This window comes from Lagenorhynchus albirostris, chromosome 1, assembly GCF_949774975.1.
Source record: "Lagenorhynchus albirostris chromosome 1, mLagAlb1.1, whole genome shotgun sequence".
Taxonomy (NCBI): domain Eukaryota; kingdom Metazoa; phylum Chordata; class Mammalia; order Artiodactyla; family Delphinidae; genus Lagenorhynchus; species Lagenorhynchus albirostris.
Genome location: NC_083095.1, coordinates 165,083,112 through 165,101,091, shown reverse-complemented (window position 1 = coordinate 165,101,091; position 17,980 = coordinate 165,083,112). Strand labels below are relative to the sequence as shown.

At 53.2% G+C, this 17,980-nt stretch overlaps 1 protein-coding gene across 6 annotated transcripts; it reads right to left on the bottom strand.

Moving 5' to 3' along the window:
* Positions 1–1,400: 1,400 nt before the first annotated feature.
* HAPLN3 (hyaluronan and proteoglycan link protein 3) lies at positions 1,401–17,921 on the bottom strand. Of its 6 annotated transcripts, none has more exons than XM_060159166.1 (7): positions 17,751–17,921; positions 17,028–17,326; positions 9,041–9,220; positions 6,711–7,079; positions 3,984–4,286; positions 2,835–3,090; positions 1,401–1,631 (listed from the first exon to the last, which is right to left on the bottom strand). In XM_060159166.1, exons 1-7 carry the CDS (start codon positions 17,873–17,875, stop codon positions 1,547–1,549), a joined length of 1,617 nt encoding a protein of 538 aa, XP_060015149.1. In that variant the 5' UTR covers positions 17,876–17,921; the 3' UTR covers positions 1,401–1,546. The 6 variants fall into 6 exon arrangements, with proteins under 6 accessions (XP_060015149.1, XP_060015191.1, XP_060015180.1 ...); XM_060159208.1 differs by lacking the exon at positions 17,751–17,921 and adding an exon at positions 14,554–14,675 and having other exon boundaries at positions 17,028–17,129; XM_060159197.1 differs by lacking the exons at positions 17,028–17,326; positions 17,751–17,921 and adding exons at positions 14,554–14,675; positions 15,496–15,537.
* Positions 17,922–17,980: the final 59 nt, after the last annotated feature.

Here is a 17,980-nt window from a genome sequence, read left to right as displayed (position 1 = left end):
TCCAAGAGCAGTGCAATCGTTGGTTCTTTCACCTCCAGGGAGAGCTAGGGAGGAGGGAGGAAGGGGCAGAGGCCTGAGGGCATGAAGAGTGCGGAACCGCAGCTGAATGTATGGGATGAGACGGAGTCTGAGGGCTGCACCATCTGTGCGGGGGAGAAGCCTGGGGGAGACGGGGTGGCTTCCGGCCGCAGGTGAGCGGGCAGGAGAGAGCAATCGAGGGATCTTCCGAGGCGTGGGGGTCGGGTTCCTTCCGAGGGACCCTTTTCCAGAGTCGTCTCACCCAGGTCTGCCACCCCAGCAGGTGTCGATCTCGATCTCTGGCAGGGCTGGGCGGGGGGCATTTCCTTCCCAGTGGGAGTGCCGCCCAACCCTCCCCCCTCCCTCCCCCACCCCCCGGGACCGTGCAGGCACCAGGGTTCCGTGCACCTATTTATATTTTTGAAAACTAAAGATTATGATAATTATAATGATAATAAAGACATTGGAAGAGATCTATTTCTTTTCTTTTCCCTTCTTTTCTTAATTTAAAGAGAAGGCGACCATGGTCCAGGGTCAACTGAAGGGGCTCTTAGGTATGGGGGCAGTGGGGACACATTTTGATCAAATGACCCCGAATTCTTGCAAATCCTGCCTGATCAGAAAGCCTGGGACAGTCACACTTGTGGTGCTTTATTTTCGCAAGTGTACCTGTGCGGATGATGGATTGTGTGTGTGTGTGTGTGTGTGTGTGTGTGAGAGAGAGAGAGAGAGAGAGAGAGACCGCCAACGGGTGCTGTGTATGGATTTGCCAGTTGGCATGCTGTCAAAGAACAACTCAAGTGAGACATCTGGCCACTATCCGGAGTTTGGTCCTTTGATTTACACTGTTTGCTCACATAGGAAGAGTCGATTGGTAGAGAGAGTCCAAGAACAGAAGCAAAATCAGGATTTATAAGAGGAAAGAAAAAAATTGCAGACAGCCTAGGAACAGTGAATCTTGCTTATACATTTTTGAGGTCAAATGGTTAGCTAGCCGCTAGCACAAAGGTCCGGGCATCCTGCCCTTAAGTAGGCTGTAGGATACCAACGAAAACGATTTCGACTGTTTATGGATTTCCCTCAACAGACCTTGAGTCGAGCTGGAGTGTGCACTCCAGGCAGTGACCCTCCGCCAGCCTCCTCCTTAGAAGGCCAGGTCGGCGCCACCCTCTCATCACACTTGCTCAGCGGGCACTGATTCTGTGTTTATGAAGGTGTCTGGGTGTTGGTTAGTGTGTGCCAGTGTGAGTCTGCTAGTGTCTCTTTGGGTGTGTACGTGTGTGGTTGAGTATTTGTTGGTGAATATTTTTGTGTACCCAGGTTACCTACAGATCTGGAAAGGATCAGTGGACAAAAGCAGAGGATGCAGCAATGGTCACATAGGAGGAACGCAATAATCATGCAGTTTATTGATTAATTAACTGAATCATTGGGAACACGACTGTGTCAGTAGTTTTCAACCTTGAGCCTGCATCAGCAACGAGAGGGCTTGTGCTGGGTCCCACTCCAGAGTTTCTGACTCAGCAGGTCAGGGGTGGGGTCCAGAAATTTGCATTTCGAACACGTTCCCAGGTGAAGCTGGTGGTGCTGGCCACACTTTGAGAAGCACTGGGCTACGTGAAGGATAGAGTGAGTTACTGATTGTGGGTGACAGAGGTGTGCCTGTGCAGAGGCAAATGGTCTGGTTTCCTGAGGCTGACATGGGGGGCGGTGGGGACAGAAGGTGAGGCACAGAGAGGGCTGGTCTCCAAGATCCTCTGCAGGGCACAGCTTCCTCTGGTCTCCCGAGAGGTACCTCCCACTCTTGTGCTGTGTCCGCACAGACTCACAGCCGGGAGTGGGATGGTGGGAGAGCGAGCCAGCACCTCCAGCTGCTAGGCCAGCCCCCGAGGCAGGGTGTCCCCAGGGCAGGCAAGGCCAGACCACGGCAGCCCAAAGGTGCAGCCCATGGTGTTTCCCACCCACTCCAGTGGACAGACCCAGTCGACCTTTGAAGTCTGGGACAGAATGGTCCCCCATTCCCACCGGGCAGGGAGCTGGGCCCTAAGACTGAATGAGATAAAGAGTGAGACCCAGAGCAGGGACTCGGGGTGGAGGAAGGGGTCACAGCACCATTTATTGTCCAAAAAAAGTACACACACCTGAGGGCTGCTCCCCAAATAGGGAAAAATGAGAACAAAATATGGACTATTTGGAACTAAGAAAAGGAAAAGATGGGGAGGAAAGTCTCTCTCTTCCCTGGGATGTCACACAGAAGCCCAGGGACCCACTTCCAGCCCTAGCTCCTCCGCCATGCTGATGTGGGCCAACTGCTTGCCAAAGAAGTACGAGGGGGCAGGAGGCTGCAAGGCCCAAAGCCCAGCTCCACAGCCGCCCTGGATGCCCTCTCCTCCCTCAGGCTGAGGCGGAGGGAGGATTGCAGCCAACACGCCCTGGCATCTCATGCCACTGCCAGCTCTGGGCGCCAGCCTCCCAGGGGCAGGGAAAAGGGGCTGGACTCAGCAATGGCAGAGAGCACCCTCATGAGCCCATGAACCTCAAGTGTCCTGGAGGAGAGGGGCAGGAGGATTCGTGGAGGGGGAGAGCCTTGGAGTGTCTACCTGAGTAAAGGGAAGATCTAGGATCTGTGGGATTTACAAAAAAAATAGTATTTAAAAAAATTTTAAGTTGAAAAGTATAAAAACAAAATGAAAATTGCCCCAACCTGCAAGGGAAAATGAACTACTCAATAAATACAGCCCATGAGGGGATGGGGTAGGTGTGAGTACAGAGCTGGAGCCCGGCGCTAGCGTGGCCGGTAGCAATAGACGCCATACTTGCGGCTGTGTGGGTCTGGGAAACCGAAGCTTCGGACCCCAGGCTCCAGGGACCCACAGTTGCGACGTGGGTGAGCCACAGGGTAGCGGGCACTGCCATCTGCCAGCCAACCAGCGTCGCAACGGTCCAGACCGTGGAACTTCCAGGCGGCAAAGAGCTGGCCCACCTTGGCGATCTGGGCACCGTCTTCCTGGCAGGCCTCCTTTGCCTCTGCCAGTGTCAGCTTCTCAGGGTGCTCCAGGTAGTACACCTGCCCTGTGGGATGTGGGGCGTGAGAGCTGCGCAGTGGAGTGGGCAGCCAGAGAAGACAACAGGGCCTGGAGCAATGCCAGCCCATCCAGACCCCACCAACCAGCCCCCAAAGACCTGACAGCTCTCTGAGCCTAGGGAGATGCCAGGCTATGGGCATCAGCAGTGGCTACTGTTGGGGGATAACTTCCCTCTCTGAGAGTGCCATCCTACCTGCCATGGGGCTGGGGTTCCTCCAGTCATATCGGTACACCACCCCAGCCTTCCCTAATTGCACCCTGGGTTGGTGCCCCACCTCTGCTGGACCAATCAGAGTCTCTCATTCACTCAGACATTTACTGAGCACCTACTATGTGCCAGGCAATTTTCTAAGTGCTTGGGATATGGCACGGAACCAATTTGTTTTTATTCATTTCTCTTCCCATGAAATGAACTCCTTTGTGAGGACGGGCTGTGTTTTATTTGTCTATGATGACCAGTGCCTAGCCTTGGCCCCAGCACATAGTGGGCACTCAGGAAATGTTTGATGAATGACTAAACCAATGATTGGTGTGAAGCAACAGCAGCAAAGCACTCAAAACTCAGCTGGGGGACTTCCCTGCTGGTCCAGTGGTTAAGACTCCACACTCCCAATGCAGGGGGCATGGGTTCAATCCCTGGTTGGGGAGCTAAGATCCCGCATGCTGCAAGGCGCGGCCAAAATAAATAAATAAAATAAAGAGCATCCCTAATGAACACCAGGAAACTTAAAAAAAAAAAACTCAGCTGGACATGGCTTCAACATGTGCGGGTGCTCCAGACCTCCAGGTGAAGGTGCCAGCAGGGTGGGGAGAGAGGTCTGAAAGCTCCCCAGACACTGCCCTTCCACCCGCAGGCCTGTGCTCAGCCATTCCACTCACCCCTGAGGGCAGCAGCAAAGCAGAACACATCATAGCGGTGCAGGCGGCGGTGGCGTGGGCCGTAGCTGCGCACACCAGGTGCCAGGCCCACGCCACCGCAGGGGTGGCGGGCCTGCGTGATGGGGTACTGCACAGAGGCGTCCTGCAGCCAGCCTGCGTTGCACCAGTCCAGGCCTTCCTCCCAGGCCCGGAACAGCTGCTCAAAGGAGGCCACCACCGCGTCCTGTTCCTCGCAGGCCCACTGGGCCTCGTGGAAGTTGAACTGGTAGCGCCCTTGGGGGTGCTGGTAAGGGAAGACCACACCTGGGGAGGGAGGAAAAAGCAGCTTGAATGGGTGGGCCGGGCCCAGCTGATTGGAGACCCAAATCTACTGGGACAGATGCTCCCCTCAACACACACACACACACACACACACACACACACACATCCCTCAGAAAAACTCTGTAAACCTGTCATCTCTTGTCCAATATCCAAATCTGAGGCAGAGCCTATATCTGCTTTACACCTCCCTCCCAGAGCTAGACTGGCACACAGCAGTACTCAGAAAACTATTAGCTTGTTAAGGTAATGAATTAATCAGCTAACTAATATCCCCAACTACAGAATAATATCCCCAACTACAGAATAAGACTAAGGCCTAATTCACAGGGCTGTTGCAAGAACCCCAGTGCTATGGTCTCAATGTGTTCCCCCAAATTCAGATGTTTAAATCTTAACACCCAATGTGATGGTATTAGGAGGTGGGGTCTTTGGGAGGTGATTAGGTCAGGAGGGTGGAGTCCTCATGAATGGGGTTAGTGCCCTTTTAAAAGAGACTCCAGAGACCACCCCCCACCCCCAGCCCCTTCCACCGTGTGAGGACACAGCGAGAAGTCTGCAGTCTAGCAGAGGGCCCTCACTTGAGCATGCTGGCACTCTGATCTGGGACTTCCAGCCTCCAGAACTGCGAGAAATGAATTGCTGCTGTTGTTTATGTTGCCCACACTGCGGTATTTTATTACAGCAGCCTGAGCCAAGACACCAGTGAGGAGGTACTGCCATCTACAGGAGAGGGTGCACTGTTGGGCTCTGGCTCTCCCTGTCGGTAGCTGAGACCTCATCATCTACATTAACACTAACATTAATGTGGAAGCTTCTTAGGAGAATACAAGTTTCCATGTGGGACAGACGGAATTCAGGGGAAGAGGAGGGATGGTAAAAGGTCTTAATAAAGGGGAGGCTCAAGGTCAGGGAGGTCCTGGGCAGGGGGCTTCCCTTTCTGGTGCCAGAGGCTTATAGGTACCATAGGCTCCCTCAAAAGTCACCATTCATGTTTGAAACTTTACCATAATAAAAACAATTTTAAACACCCTAGATCCAGTCTCTACCAAGTCAGATGAAACCTTAAGGAGAGGCGGTGTCCCTAGTGCCTCGGACTGACGTTGTTTAGAAGCAGGGCCTGGAGTCCTTAGAATCTCCTTCCTGTGGCCAGGGGCCTGGGAACATCTGGGCCCCACACCCCCAATATCACCTGGGGCAGGAAGCCAGGCCCCTGGGCAGAGCCAGGTTGAGGAGGCAGAGAGGCTCCAGGGCCTTGACAATCAGCACACAACCTCCATGTGTGTTTGCAGGGGGCTTATTTCATGCCTGGTTCCGTCCCAAATTCCCAGCCCTTCCAGCAGCAGGAACACGGTGAGGGTTCCCTGTTTCTCTAGGCTGCTTCTGTGGTCCCCAGACAAATGGCTCTCACAGGCTCCCTCCCATCCCCAACGTCATAGGCCACCTCTGGGCCACCATCTAAGCCACGTGGACTGGGGATGCGGCTGCTGATGGCAAAGAGCTGCACTGATTGATAGGCCCTTGACTCACATTTATCCTCATCTCCTCGAAGGAGGTAAAGGAGGAACTGCCCTTGTTCTTCATTTCACATGTGAGGGGCCTGCAGCTCTGGGAGTGAAGCACTGACCCAGGGTACCACAGCTGGGATGGGATGGACATGGAGTCAGGTCACCCTTCTCTACATACCCCCCAGCTGCCTCCCTAACAGGTAGGAGATATATGAGGACACAGAGCCCCATCCTAGGGACAGAGAAGGTAGGAGTCATGTAGAGATCACAACAGGGACCCATACATAAGATCTAGTGGGTAGAGTTTGGCTGGCTTGCACAGCACTAGTTTGATTTTTTTTTTTAGTTAGATTTCACATAAAAATATAAGCTTCTCTTTTCAAATCAGAAAATCTGGCTGCACTAGGCCTGCTTCTGATGTGGCATCATCGGCTGGGCTTGAATAGAGCAGCTCCTTTCGGATGGATGAGGGCTCAGGAGTGTGCCCCAGTCCCCACCACTCCCTATCACTCACCCTGGGCTGCCTCATTTGCTTGTGTTGCCTGCCAACCCTGCTTGAATCTCAGCTCTGTCTCCATCAGCTGGGTGCCCCGCTCTTGTCCCCCTCTCTCTGAACAGGATGTGAGCAAGAGGGAGTAGAGAGTAGTGGATTCTGGAGCCTGACTGCCTGAGGTCAAACCCCTACTCGGCCATTTATGAGCTGTGTGACCTTAGGTAAGTGACTTGACCTCTCTGTGCCTCAGTTTTTCCAGCTGTACAATGGGGGTGAGAATAAGAGCAGCTTCCTCCTGAGGTTGTTCTGAGGATTAAATGTTTATCTGCGGAAAGCACAGAGGTTTGGATGCTTTCTCAGAGCCCTCTCCCTGTAGTTCCCAGGACCCAGCCCCCATTGGGGTCTCACCCCGCAGCTCCAGCTCCACCAGGCCACTTTCATCCTCCAGCCCATCAATGACCTCGCAGCGGTAGCGCCCATAGTCCTCCAGCCTCAGGTCCCGGATCTCCAGTGACACTTCACGCTCCCTCTCCTGCCACAGATGCACCCGGCCTCGGTAGTCTCCGAAGGCACGGTGCCTCAGCCCAATAGCCACCAGCACGTCCTGCTCCGGGGCCCCATTCTCCGACAGTTTCCACCATTTGATGCGTACGGGCCGAGGAGAGACCACGGCCGGCTCGTAGTGGTAGCGGCAGGGCAGGGTCACGTTGGCCCCACGGTAGGAGAACAGGATCTCCTCAGGCGTCTCTACCACCAGCTTCACTCCATTGAAGATGCCTGGGGGGAAAGGCGGGTGCAGATGGGGACCCGCTGCAGCACATCTGTACCCCTGCAAAGGCCAACCCACCCTCACTCTCAGCTCCTGCTAGGCCCAGGAGTTCTAGATTGCAAGAATCGCTGCAGTGCTGCACCCCTCCCTGCATCCACACGCTCTGCAACGCAACTTTACATCTCCTTCCATCAGGAGGTGACTCTATGCCCCGCCCCCCTGCGACCTTGAATCCTTGCTGGCCCTGCCACTTGCTTTGACCAAATGAATATGTTGGAAGTGACGGTTCTGTGGTGCTTGCTCTGAGCCAAGGCTCCAGGAGGCCCTGCTGAGGCTACTCTTTCTCCCGGAACCTTGCCAACCACCATCAGAACAAGACTGATGCTGGGTGAGAAAACGCAGAGAGCAGAGACAAGCCATCCCAGCCGAGGCCATCCTGGACCAACCAGCCCCCGGCTGATCTGCCTGCCAACCGCAGGCATGATCAATTAAGTGAGCACAGCCAAGACTGAAGAGATGGAGCCCAGCCCAAAATGCTGACCAAAATGGAATCATGAGCAAAATACATGGCTGTTGTCTTAAGCCACTAGGTTTGTTAGGTATAAGAAGCAAACTGGTTATAAAGCAGAAACTAACACACCATTGTAAAGCAATTATACTCCAATAAAGATGTAAAAAAAAAAAAAGAAGCAAACTGGGGGACTTCCCTGGTGGTCCAGCAGTAAAGAATCCTCCTTCCAATGCCGGGGACACCGGTTCGATCCCTGGTCGGGCAACTAAGATCCCACATGCCGCGGGGCAACTAAGCCCGCACACCACAGCTACAGAGCCCACGTGCTCTGGAGCCCGCACGCCACAACTAGAGAGAAAAAACCTGCACACCACAACTAGAGAGAAGCCCGTGCACTGCAAGGAAGATCCCACGTGCCACAACTAAGACCCGACGCAGCCAAAAATAAAAAAAGATAAAATAGAAAATATTTTTTTTTAAAAAAAGAAGCAAACTGGTATAGCAGGCAGCAAGAGCACCCCCAGATGGGTGGATGGCTGGGACTCTAATCTCCCTGAGTCTCCTTCCCGAACACACTGGCCACAGGAGACCACAGCCTGCCCTTCACTCTCTGTCCACTGTCCACCACGACTCTTCCCAAACACCCGGAAACACAAGTGAGATGAGGCCAGGACTTCTAGAGATTATAGTCAGGACTCAGGGGGACAAACAAACACAGAGCCTCCCATGCACCACAAGAACCAGGTTTATGGGCTAAGGCTGGCCCATCTCTAACTTGAGCCCCTCTATAGGGGCTTCATGGTCTCAGGACCTTGGGTCTGGACTTGAGACCTTGGAGGTACACAGGGTGGGGGCAGGGGGTAGCCTCGAGGGTAAGCAGGAGACAGACAGGGAGGCTCCCTGCAAAGGAGCTCATGCTGAAAAACCTACAAAACCTACACCTAACAAGGCCTCGCCTATGTCAGGGTTTCTGTGAGGATCATACCAGGTAACATATGTAAGGCACCTAGAAGCATGCCTGACACATAGTAGGTGTGTAAAAGCACTGATAAAAAGTCACCTGCCCAAAGCCACGTAGCCAGGAAGCGGCAAAATTGAGATTCAGACTCACATCTCCCTAACCCCAAACCCCCTTTCCAATGGGGAGACCTGGGGAGGTCATGTTTAAGCAGAATCTTGGAAAATTCGGCAGGATTTTGGGGAAAGTATAAAAGCAAAAATGACTGTCCTACAGTGCACTTGGCTCCACATCTGAGGGGCCAGCAAACACGGAGTAACAGAACCACACCTCTTCTGCTCATCTTAGAAACGAGGCTGGACCACTGCACAGCTGGGAGAGGGGCTGCTGGCTTCATACCCTCGCCCCTGTCCCAGCCTGGAACCTGCACAACACAGCAGAGGCCAGGACAGGTCTTCGTCACCTGGCCAAGCCAGAAGTCGACCCAGGAGGCCACCCACCTTCGCCGTGGCCCTTGCCCGGGTTCCAGCCGTGGGGACTATTGGAGTAGTAGAAGCCGTTGTAGAAGGGCAGGCCCGAGACGCAGCACAGCGAGAGCAGCAGGCCCAGCGGCAGCAGGCCCATGGCGTCCCGCACGTGGCAGAGCCCAGGCGTCGGGGAAGGCTGGGGGCTGGGGCAAACTAGGAAGAGGAGAAAAACAAGCCAGTGAAAGAAGCCCTGAGGCGGGGGGCCGGGGACCCCTGGGTTCCAGCACCCACTCATTCACTCGATCGACAGGAAATTGTAGAGCATCTTCTGTGTGCCAGGCACCCTTCTCGAGGCCAAGGAGACAGTGGTGATGAGCTAGACAAGGTCCCTGCTCTCAGGGGACTGCACCCTGCAGGCAAGATGGGCAACAAGCAAGCCAACAAGTCCTAAACAGGAGTTAGGAGGCAGCAAAAAGACCATGGAGAAAATTAAGCAGGATGATATGACAGTATCACCATTTTTCAAACACCGGGATTGAATTGGAAAAGTTGTGAGCAGCATTTTTTAATGACAACCAAGAGACTAGATTAGACTAGAAAACATCAGGTTGCATTCATGGTTAGTGAAGATGAGTCCTGCACTGCAGAGCTTTTGTTTCAGTCCAGAAATATCTGTGGGGATGAGGTCGGGGGCGGGGGGGTCACAGTGTGAAATTATTTCTTATCCTGGGTCAAGGTAAAAAAAAAAAAATTTAATACCATGCTAGAGTATTTCTGGGGGGCTATTCCAGGTTCAGTGGACATGCAAATGAAATAGGCAGCTGGCCCATGGGCTGTAGTTTGTTGATTCTATTTTTTTGTATTGCATCAAAATATTATATCTTTTTAAATTTTACTTTTGGCTGCGTTGGGCCTTTGTTGCTGTGCACAGGCTTTCTCTAGTTGTGGCGAGCGGGGGCTACTCTTCGTTGCGATGTGCAGGTTTCTCATTGCAGTGGCTTCTCTTGTTGCGGAGCACAGGCTCTAGGCGTGTGGGCTTCAGTAGTTGTGACTCGTGGGCTCTAGAGCTCAGGCTCAGTAGTTGTGGTGCACAGACTGAGTTGCTCCGCAGCACGTGGGATCTTCCCGGACCAGGGCTCGAACTCGTGTCCCCTGCATTGGCAGGCGGATTCTTAACCACTGCACCACCAGGGAAGTCCCAAAATATTATTTCTTGATTATTGAGTTTTTTTGCACACACACTCCCCTCCCTTAAATTTGCACATGAAGCTAGTGCCTCACTCACCTCCCCCAACCCCTGCCCTGCTCATTGCCATTTACTGAGTACTCTCAACAATTAAAAGGCCGGGTCACACCTTGGAGGAGCCCCGTCCAGGGAAGGGGCAGAGTCATAGGCAGAAGATATCGTGTGGTGAGTACAAAGATAAGGTACAGAAAACTAGACTTGAAGACACAGGAGGTAGCCAGGTGGAAAAGGACAGCAGGGTTTGCCCAGGAGGGGGCGTAGCAAGTGCAAAGGTTCAGAGGCCAGAGAGCACGTGGAGGGCTGGGGTGTGCTGCCAGGTGTCCATTTGTGCCCCCCCCCACTCCCTGGTCCATCTCTGCTCTTTTCTGCCCTGCACTGATCACTCCTCCCAGGCCCCCAGGCCCTCTGGCTTCCAGCTAGATTCAGCCAACAGGAGGCACACACAGGAGATGGGCAGGAGGGGAGAGAGGTTGTGTCTCTGCAGTACCCGTGTCCCGTCAGGATCACAACTCCGCCGGGCGGCTCCTCTCCCCAATACCACTCTCATGGCTTTGTAACACTCTTTCCTCCCCTTTCTCCTCGAGGCCAGGGGGGCACCGACTGCCATTGCTTGTCTCTGCGCCCCAACTCCCTAGCTTGTTGCCTTTACTCTCCTCTCTAAATGTCATCGCATCATGAGAATCTCTTATTGGAAACATCTAGGGTGAATTCTGCTTCCTGCCAAGGCCCTGGCTGATATAGGGGAAAGGAGGGGAGAGGGCACGGCAGGACCAGAGTCTAGATGCCCTTGTGTGTCAGACCCAGCAGCCTGTCCTTTGTCCCCAAATCCCTAGGGTGCCAGTAATGGCTTTAAGCAGGGGAGCCACAGGATCAGACCTACATCTTAGAAACATCCCTCTGGGGGCTGAGTGGAAAGTAGGGCAGCAAGACCAGAGTTGACAGCAGGCATTTGGAAGCATGACTGTGATTATCATGCAGCAACATGGAAAGTGCTTAGGGTATCATTTAGAATAGACAAGGCAGAACATAGACTTGCCACTCTGCTCTGATTGTAAGTGTGTGGCCCTAAGAATGCCTGTGAACAGGAACCAGAAGGGGAGGGAGCAGCAAAAGGAGAGAAAGGGAGAGGAAGGGAGGGAGGAAAAAGAAAAGAAATGCATTGGCCTGTAAGGGTGGTGGGATTGTGGGGGAAACATTCTTGTTTCCAGAACAGTTAGGAGCTCTTGCTGGAGAGGAAGGAATGGATGTGAAGGAAGTTGAGGGGTAGAACCCACTGTTCCCTTAGGCCTCTTTGCAGAGAGCCCAAGGCCCAGACTTGCCCTCTGTGCCTTGCACAACAGGAGGACACCGTGAGCCTTGCTTCTTGTCCAAGAGGAATCCCCAGGTGACACCCACAAAGCCTCTTGGTGACTTGGATCTGGGCAGCCTAAGCACAAACAACCCAATACAGAAGTTTGGACCCCTGATAATGCACTTTTCTGTTATATGTATGCTGTGCAGTTAATATGCTTGTGAGCAAAAATAATACATGCCACATGCAGGTCTTACACTGAAAACGATCTGGGATGCCTTTCCTTGGTATTCTTTCCCCCAATCTGTTGGCAGCCAGAGTAGCCACCTTAGACTCAGAGATGGAAACCACAGGCTTAATGACAGAGCCACCCCACCAGCCCTGGATCTCCCCCACCTACACTGTGTCATGAGAGAAAAAGAAAGTCCTATTGTATCTAAGTCCCACATTTGAGTCTCTTCATGAACGTAGCTTAGCCACACTTGGCCTAAAAAATAACTCCACAGGGTTGCTATGATCAGCATAAAAATATTAACAGCTGACTTTAATGAGCACTTACTATCTCACTTAATTCTTACCACAACCTCTAGAGAGGGACCTATTGGTATCCCCATTTTACAGATGGGAAAATCAAGGCACAGAAAGATTAAATAATCTGCCCAAGGTCATCCAGCTAGGAAGCAGCAAAGCCAGGATTTGAACACACTCCAGCTCCAAAGCCTGGAACCACAATAACAAACTAGGGAAAGTGACATGTATAAAGCACATAGTCCACTGCCTGGCACACAGCAGGTCCTCGTAGGAGTTAGTTTCCTTTCCCTTCCTTGGGTTTCCATGTTTAGAATGCAAAGAAAAGTGGAATGAGGTTGGAGAGGCTGGATGTCCCAGGGTTCGCCCTGTCCCTGGGCACCCAGAGCCTCCTGGAGCAGAGGGGCTCCCCAGCCTCTGCCTGCAACGTTTCCAGCCTCTTTCCAGCACCTCATCTAGTACAGATGCTCCCCAGTGAGAAACGGCTTCCCCAGGATGAGCAAATGCAGGCATTTCTGCCACAAAGTGATCTTTGTCTGCCTGGGAAAAAAAAATGTGTATTTTTGTAAAATCATGTATTAAAAAGTAACAAGGTTAGGGGAAAAATAAGTTTGGGGCAAACTACTCGAAACATATGCAACTTTATAACCAGAGCACTAACAAAAACAAGAGCAATTCTAAAAAAAAAACAAAAAAACACCAGCATCGTTAACACTCCACTGACACTGGCACCCACGTCCCATCAATCAGTCCTTTGCAGACTTCACCCACCACTGGGGCAAGTGCTTCTTTCTTCAACATGTAGGTCCTTGGGGGCATTGGATTCCAATTTTGGTAAATTCCAATGGATTTACCAAAATTAAAAATCTGCCACAGGGTGAAGTCACCTTCTTCAATGTTCTGTTTTGTTTTAACACAGAGGAAATGTCTTTGCAACTTCTTCAGCTGGTTCCAACTTTTATCAGAAAACTTTACGCCAAGTTCTGTTAAGCAGCTAAACCAGCTGTACAGGCATTCCTCCCTCACCAAATCTATTGCATCCTTGAGTTGGGATGGCAAGAGTTTGGATATTGAGAATTTGGGGGATCCAGATAGGGGGGGATGCTGTGTTATTCAAATCTATTTGGTTTCTGTGTTGGACAGTGAATAGCAAGCATTTGGATAGCGAGGGACATCTGTATTAAAGAAAAGCACTTTCTGCAGGACTGGCAGCATTTATCTTAAGGAATTCATACATTGCTAAGGTTTTCTCTTTAATTGTGAGAACGCTTGTTTCAGTCACTCCAATACACTAGCGAGCTGGAAAAAAAATCACCACCAGACCAACGCAATTCCATGTTTTACTGACATTGTTCCCCCAGGGTTCTTACCAACCATGGATGAGGTAATTCACAGTTCAGAAATATGAGCTGAGGCAGAACAGACCGTTGCACCTTCTGGTGTCTCCAGAACCAGAGTTCTGCCCTCCAGAACTGCAGAGTGTAAGTCTCCGAGGCACCCTTTCCCAGCCTCAGAGACCCCGGCACACACTCACAACCTTGAGCCTGGGCACCACACTTTCTCCCTGGCTTTTAAAGGGCTTCCACATCCAACAGCTCCCTTGATCCTCCCAAGAGCTCCCCACCCCCACCCTGATCAGCAAGGAGAATTTCATTCTCCCCAATTAATCCACAAGTGAATTAAGTGAACAGAGACACTGAGGCATGAAGCAACTGTCTAAAGGTGACACAGCCTGGAGGTGGTAGAGGCAGGACTCTGTTGAACTCTTTTTAGCCAATCTCCATAACAATCTGTCATACTGAAGGGCTGCCTTCTACTTGTCAACACACTTTCATGAACATCATTGCTTATAGGCCTCACAATGTCAGAATTATCCCCATTGTACAGACCAGGAAACTGAGGTTCAGAAATGCTAGGTTGCTTGGCTAAGGTTACTCAGGTAATAGATGAAGGAGCTGGGACTTGACTGCATTCACTCAACAGATATTTATCATGCATTTACCATGTGCCAGGCATGGTTCTAGGCACTGGGATTACACACCAGGGGTCCTTGTGGGGTTTACACTCTAGTCAGGGAGACGGACAATAAACACCATGTGGGATAATGTGATGTGAATGAACATGTGGCTCGTGACAGAAGAGGATGAAGCAGGGGGTGCGGGGGTCCTGTCAACAGGATGGGTCAGGAAGGCCTCCCTGAGAAGTGGATGGGCAGTGAAGGCATGAGCTTTGAAAATCCCAGGGAAAAGTTTTGCAGGAAGAGGGAACAGCAAGGGCAAAAGCCTATGGCAGGAGCAGCTTGAAGGCCAGTAAGGTTGGAGCCCAGAGATAGAGAAAGGGAGGGTGGCAGGAAATGAGGTCCAAGTAGCAGTCACGGGCCCGGGCTGTAGCCCTGAAGGGAAGTTATGGAAGAGTTTTCCACAGAGGAGTGTCATGAATCTGATTTACATTCTAAAAGGATCATTCTGGCTATCTTCCTACCTCAGTCAAGTGCATGTCCTCATCCTGGCTCTTTCTTTCCAGCTACAAACAGCCCTAGTGCTCTCCATTACTCCTCCGGTCTGAGGACCCACCTTGGTTCACTCCCTGGCTTATTAACACAGCTGCAAATGAGAGGTGTGATCTGGTTAACATCCCTCTGGGATGTTTCAAGCAACCTTAGAATATGTGAGGGGATGCCAGGAAAAACAAAATGAGTCTGAAGAAAAGATCAGTCTGTGTCCAGGAGCTACGACCCTCCTTAGGAGTACTGACCCTGGGCAAGTCATTTGACTCATCTGCACAGAAGTTTCCTTGTCTTCAGAGAATACTAACAGAATACTAACAGGCTCAGGGCCTGAGGACAAGGACCACCCTGAATGTCAAGGCTAAAACACAGAACAGAGTCCTGGGTGTGAATCAGCGGTGGCAACTGCTGCCTAGTTGCTGCCCTGCCCCGGGCCAATCCCCAACCACAACCACCAAGGGGAGCGATGGACGGCCTCTGCTCCCTGAGGCTGGCTACTCCGCCATCAGCCCCTCAGGACCACCACAGAGATGTCACCAGCTGGAAGGCCCATGTTCAAGTCCAGCCCAGTCACCTTGGCAGTGAGTGGCTCCAGCTGATTTGGGGCACCCAGACTTGGGCACACAGGTCTGGGCCCAGCATTAGGGCTGGACACACCTGCATCCTGCTGTGTGACCTTGGGCAAGTTACTCAACCTCTCTGGGCCTCCACTTCCTCCCCTGTAAAAAATAATAATAGTAGCACCTCCCTATGGGTCTGTGGTGAGAATTATAAAGATGAATTTTGTTCAGCCCCTGACACACAGCAGGCGCTCAACAAATAGTAGCTAATACATATTGGCGGAAGACACAGTGACAGGCTTCAGGCTCTAGAATCAGATTGGCCACCTGGAATCAGTTCTGGTTCCACCCACTTACTAACAGTCTGTCGCCGGGCAAGTCACGGAGCCTCAGTTTCCTCATCTGTAAAGTGGTAGTCAACAATAATACCAACCAGAAAACCTTTTTGTGAAGATTAAGGAAAAGAATGGCTACTGAGTACTTTGAAAACTGCCTGGAGGGGGCAAGCACTCAAAAAATATTAGCTACGATTACTACTGTTAACAGTTTACAAAGTGAGTCTCACAAGATTTCAGTAGATTGTTCTCTCTCATCGTCTAGAAGAGAAGCAGCCACTGTTGGGAAACTGAGGCCAAGGGAGGTGAAGACCCAAGGCTTTATCTTCGGAAAACAGGTTAGAGAAAATTCAGGTCTCCTCACGGCCCATCTCCTTGCTTTTCCTAGCACCACTTGCCTTGGGACCCCTCCACACACCCGAGTAAGCTGAACCCTGACTTGGAAGGAAGATGGAGCTCCACCGGACCACCCCGACTACACAGCTGTGGAGTACAGGTCTCCCAGACACCAGCAGAGGGCAGCATTGCCCTCCAGGTCTGCAGCAGCCCCGGCTCCCCGAGAGGAATTTGACTTCGGTGCCCCCTGTTTGGGCAAGGCTTACAAGGGCCTTTGAAACCTGAGGTTCCCGGAAAGTGGAAGCTGGAGGTGTTTCCTACCAGCATTCCCAGCCCACTGGCCCATGCAAGGCCGCGGGAAAGGGGTCAGGGCCCCTCTCAATCACCTCCCCTCGTTGCAGAGGGCAAAGGCACTCCGGAGGTCGGCGCTGGACGCCAAGGTCCAGACCGGGTCACAGGCTGCTGAAGGCCACCCAGCGAGCTGGTGACAGAGCTGGGTCCAAGTGCCCGGAGCTGTTTCTTTCCTGTCTGCTCAAAAGCCCTAAATTCCTCCCTGAGCGATCCCATCTCCCACCCAGGGCTCTACCCTCAGCCCTCCCTGCCCCTCTGCTGTTCCTAAGACAGAAACCCCAGTGAACCCAGGCCTGAAACCGACGGGCATCCATTGCGTTTGCCCTGGGATGGCCAGAGCAGGCCGTAAGAGGCCGAGAGGCGCAGGTTCGCCTGCCCGCTGCCTCACGAGTTGTCCCCAGCCCGTGCCAGGTTTCCCGCGGCCCCCGGAAGCATCGGACAGATGCCCCGGGGCAGAGCCTGGCGGGCGTTGCGCTGTGCTGGAGGCTGCAGGACCGCGACAGGACGAGACGGGAAGGGACCCGGTGGCTCCCGGTGGGAAAGAGGGGACCCGGGTAGTGGTCTCGGAGGCCACTGGTTTCCCTCGGCATTTGCCTCCTCGCGAACAAGGGTCTATGCACAAGGGTCCCAGGGAAGTCAGCCCGCGCCCCGCGCTGCTCTCAACCCACTGGCGCCGGGGGAGCCCCCCCACCGGCGCTGGCGATCACAACCCAGCTCCGCTCTGGCCGCACGGTGCCCAGCTCACTCCTCCGGCCGGTTCCCCAACCCTGCCCCGGGAGGCGTGGGGCCTGCAGGAGACCCAAAGCGGGAAAAGAGGAACCGGCCCACAGGGGGGCCCAGGAGCCCGGCCACCTCTGAGCCACGTACCGTCCCCAGGCGGCTCCTCGATGGCTCGAGCGCTCCAGGCTGCGGGCTGACAGGGTCCGAGGAAGCAGGCGGATTTAGGGATCTTGAATGGCCAGAAAGGAAGCGGCAGCGGACAAATCCCCGCGCTCCCGGCGGGCCAGCCCCTTAAAGGAACACACGCCCCTTTCCCTCCCTCGGGCTGGGCCCAAAGGGAGGTGCTACAGACTTGGGCTGTCTCCAGACTCGGCTGGAAACCACCCAACCCGCAGAGCTGCTGGCCGCGATGTGAAGGGAGTATCCAGGCGTTGAGGCTGTCACATCTGGGGGAAGGAAGTGGGGGAGGATGGAAGCGGAGCGTTTGTAGAGGGAGGGTCTCATTAGCACGCTCCGGTTTACCAAAAGCATTGGGACTAAGCAGGTGGAGCCCCTCTCCACACTGCAGGTGGACTATGGCTGCCCCCCACCTTCAGGAGAGGGAGGGCTGAGCGTTCTGTATACCCGCCTTTCCCCCTATAGAAGGCAAGGGGGCGCTGACATCCCTCCTGCCTCTGAGTTTGACCGTCAGGAAATCACCAGTCCGCCTCTTAACTCAGTGTCAGGCACGGGGATGCTGCCCCTAGTAGGTGGGGCTTGAATGAGCCCTGGGAGGTGGGGGGGAGCACAGGATGGGGGATGGTGATCCCAGCAGCCCACAGGGGCGGTCGGAAGCCTTTCTGACTGGTCCTCCAACAGGGGTGACCCTACCTTAGAATCCTGACATCTGTCAGCACAGCCATCAAGCAGCCACCTCCCAGGATGCCTCTGTTTGGACAGGGTGTTTTCTTTCCCCTCCAGACAAACAGGAGGCCTGGCCTGGACAGCCCCTTCATTTCCTCAGCAGCAAAGCCTAAGGAGGTCCTTCAGCCTTGGCCAAGTGGTCACTGAACCCAGAGCCTCTTCCTAAATACACCTCGACAGCGTGTGTGTGTGTGTGT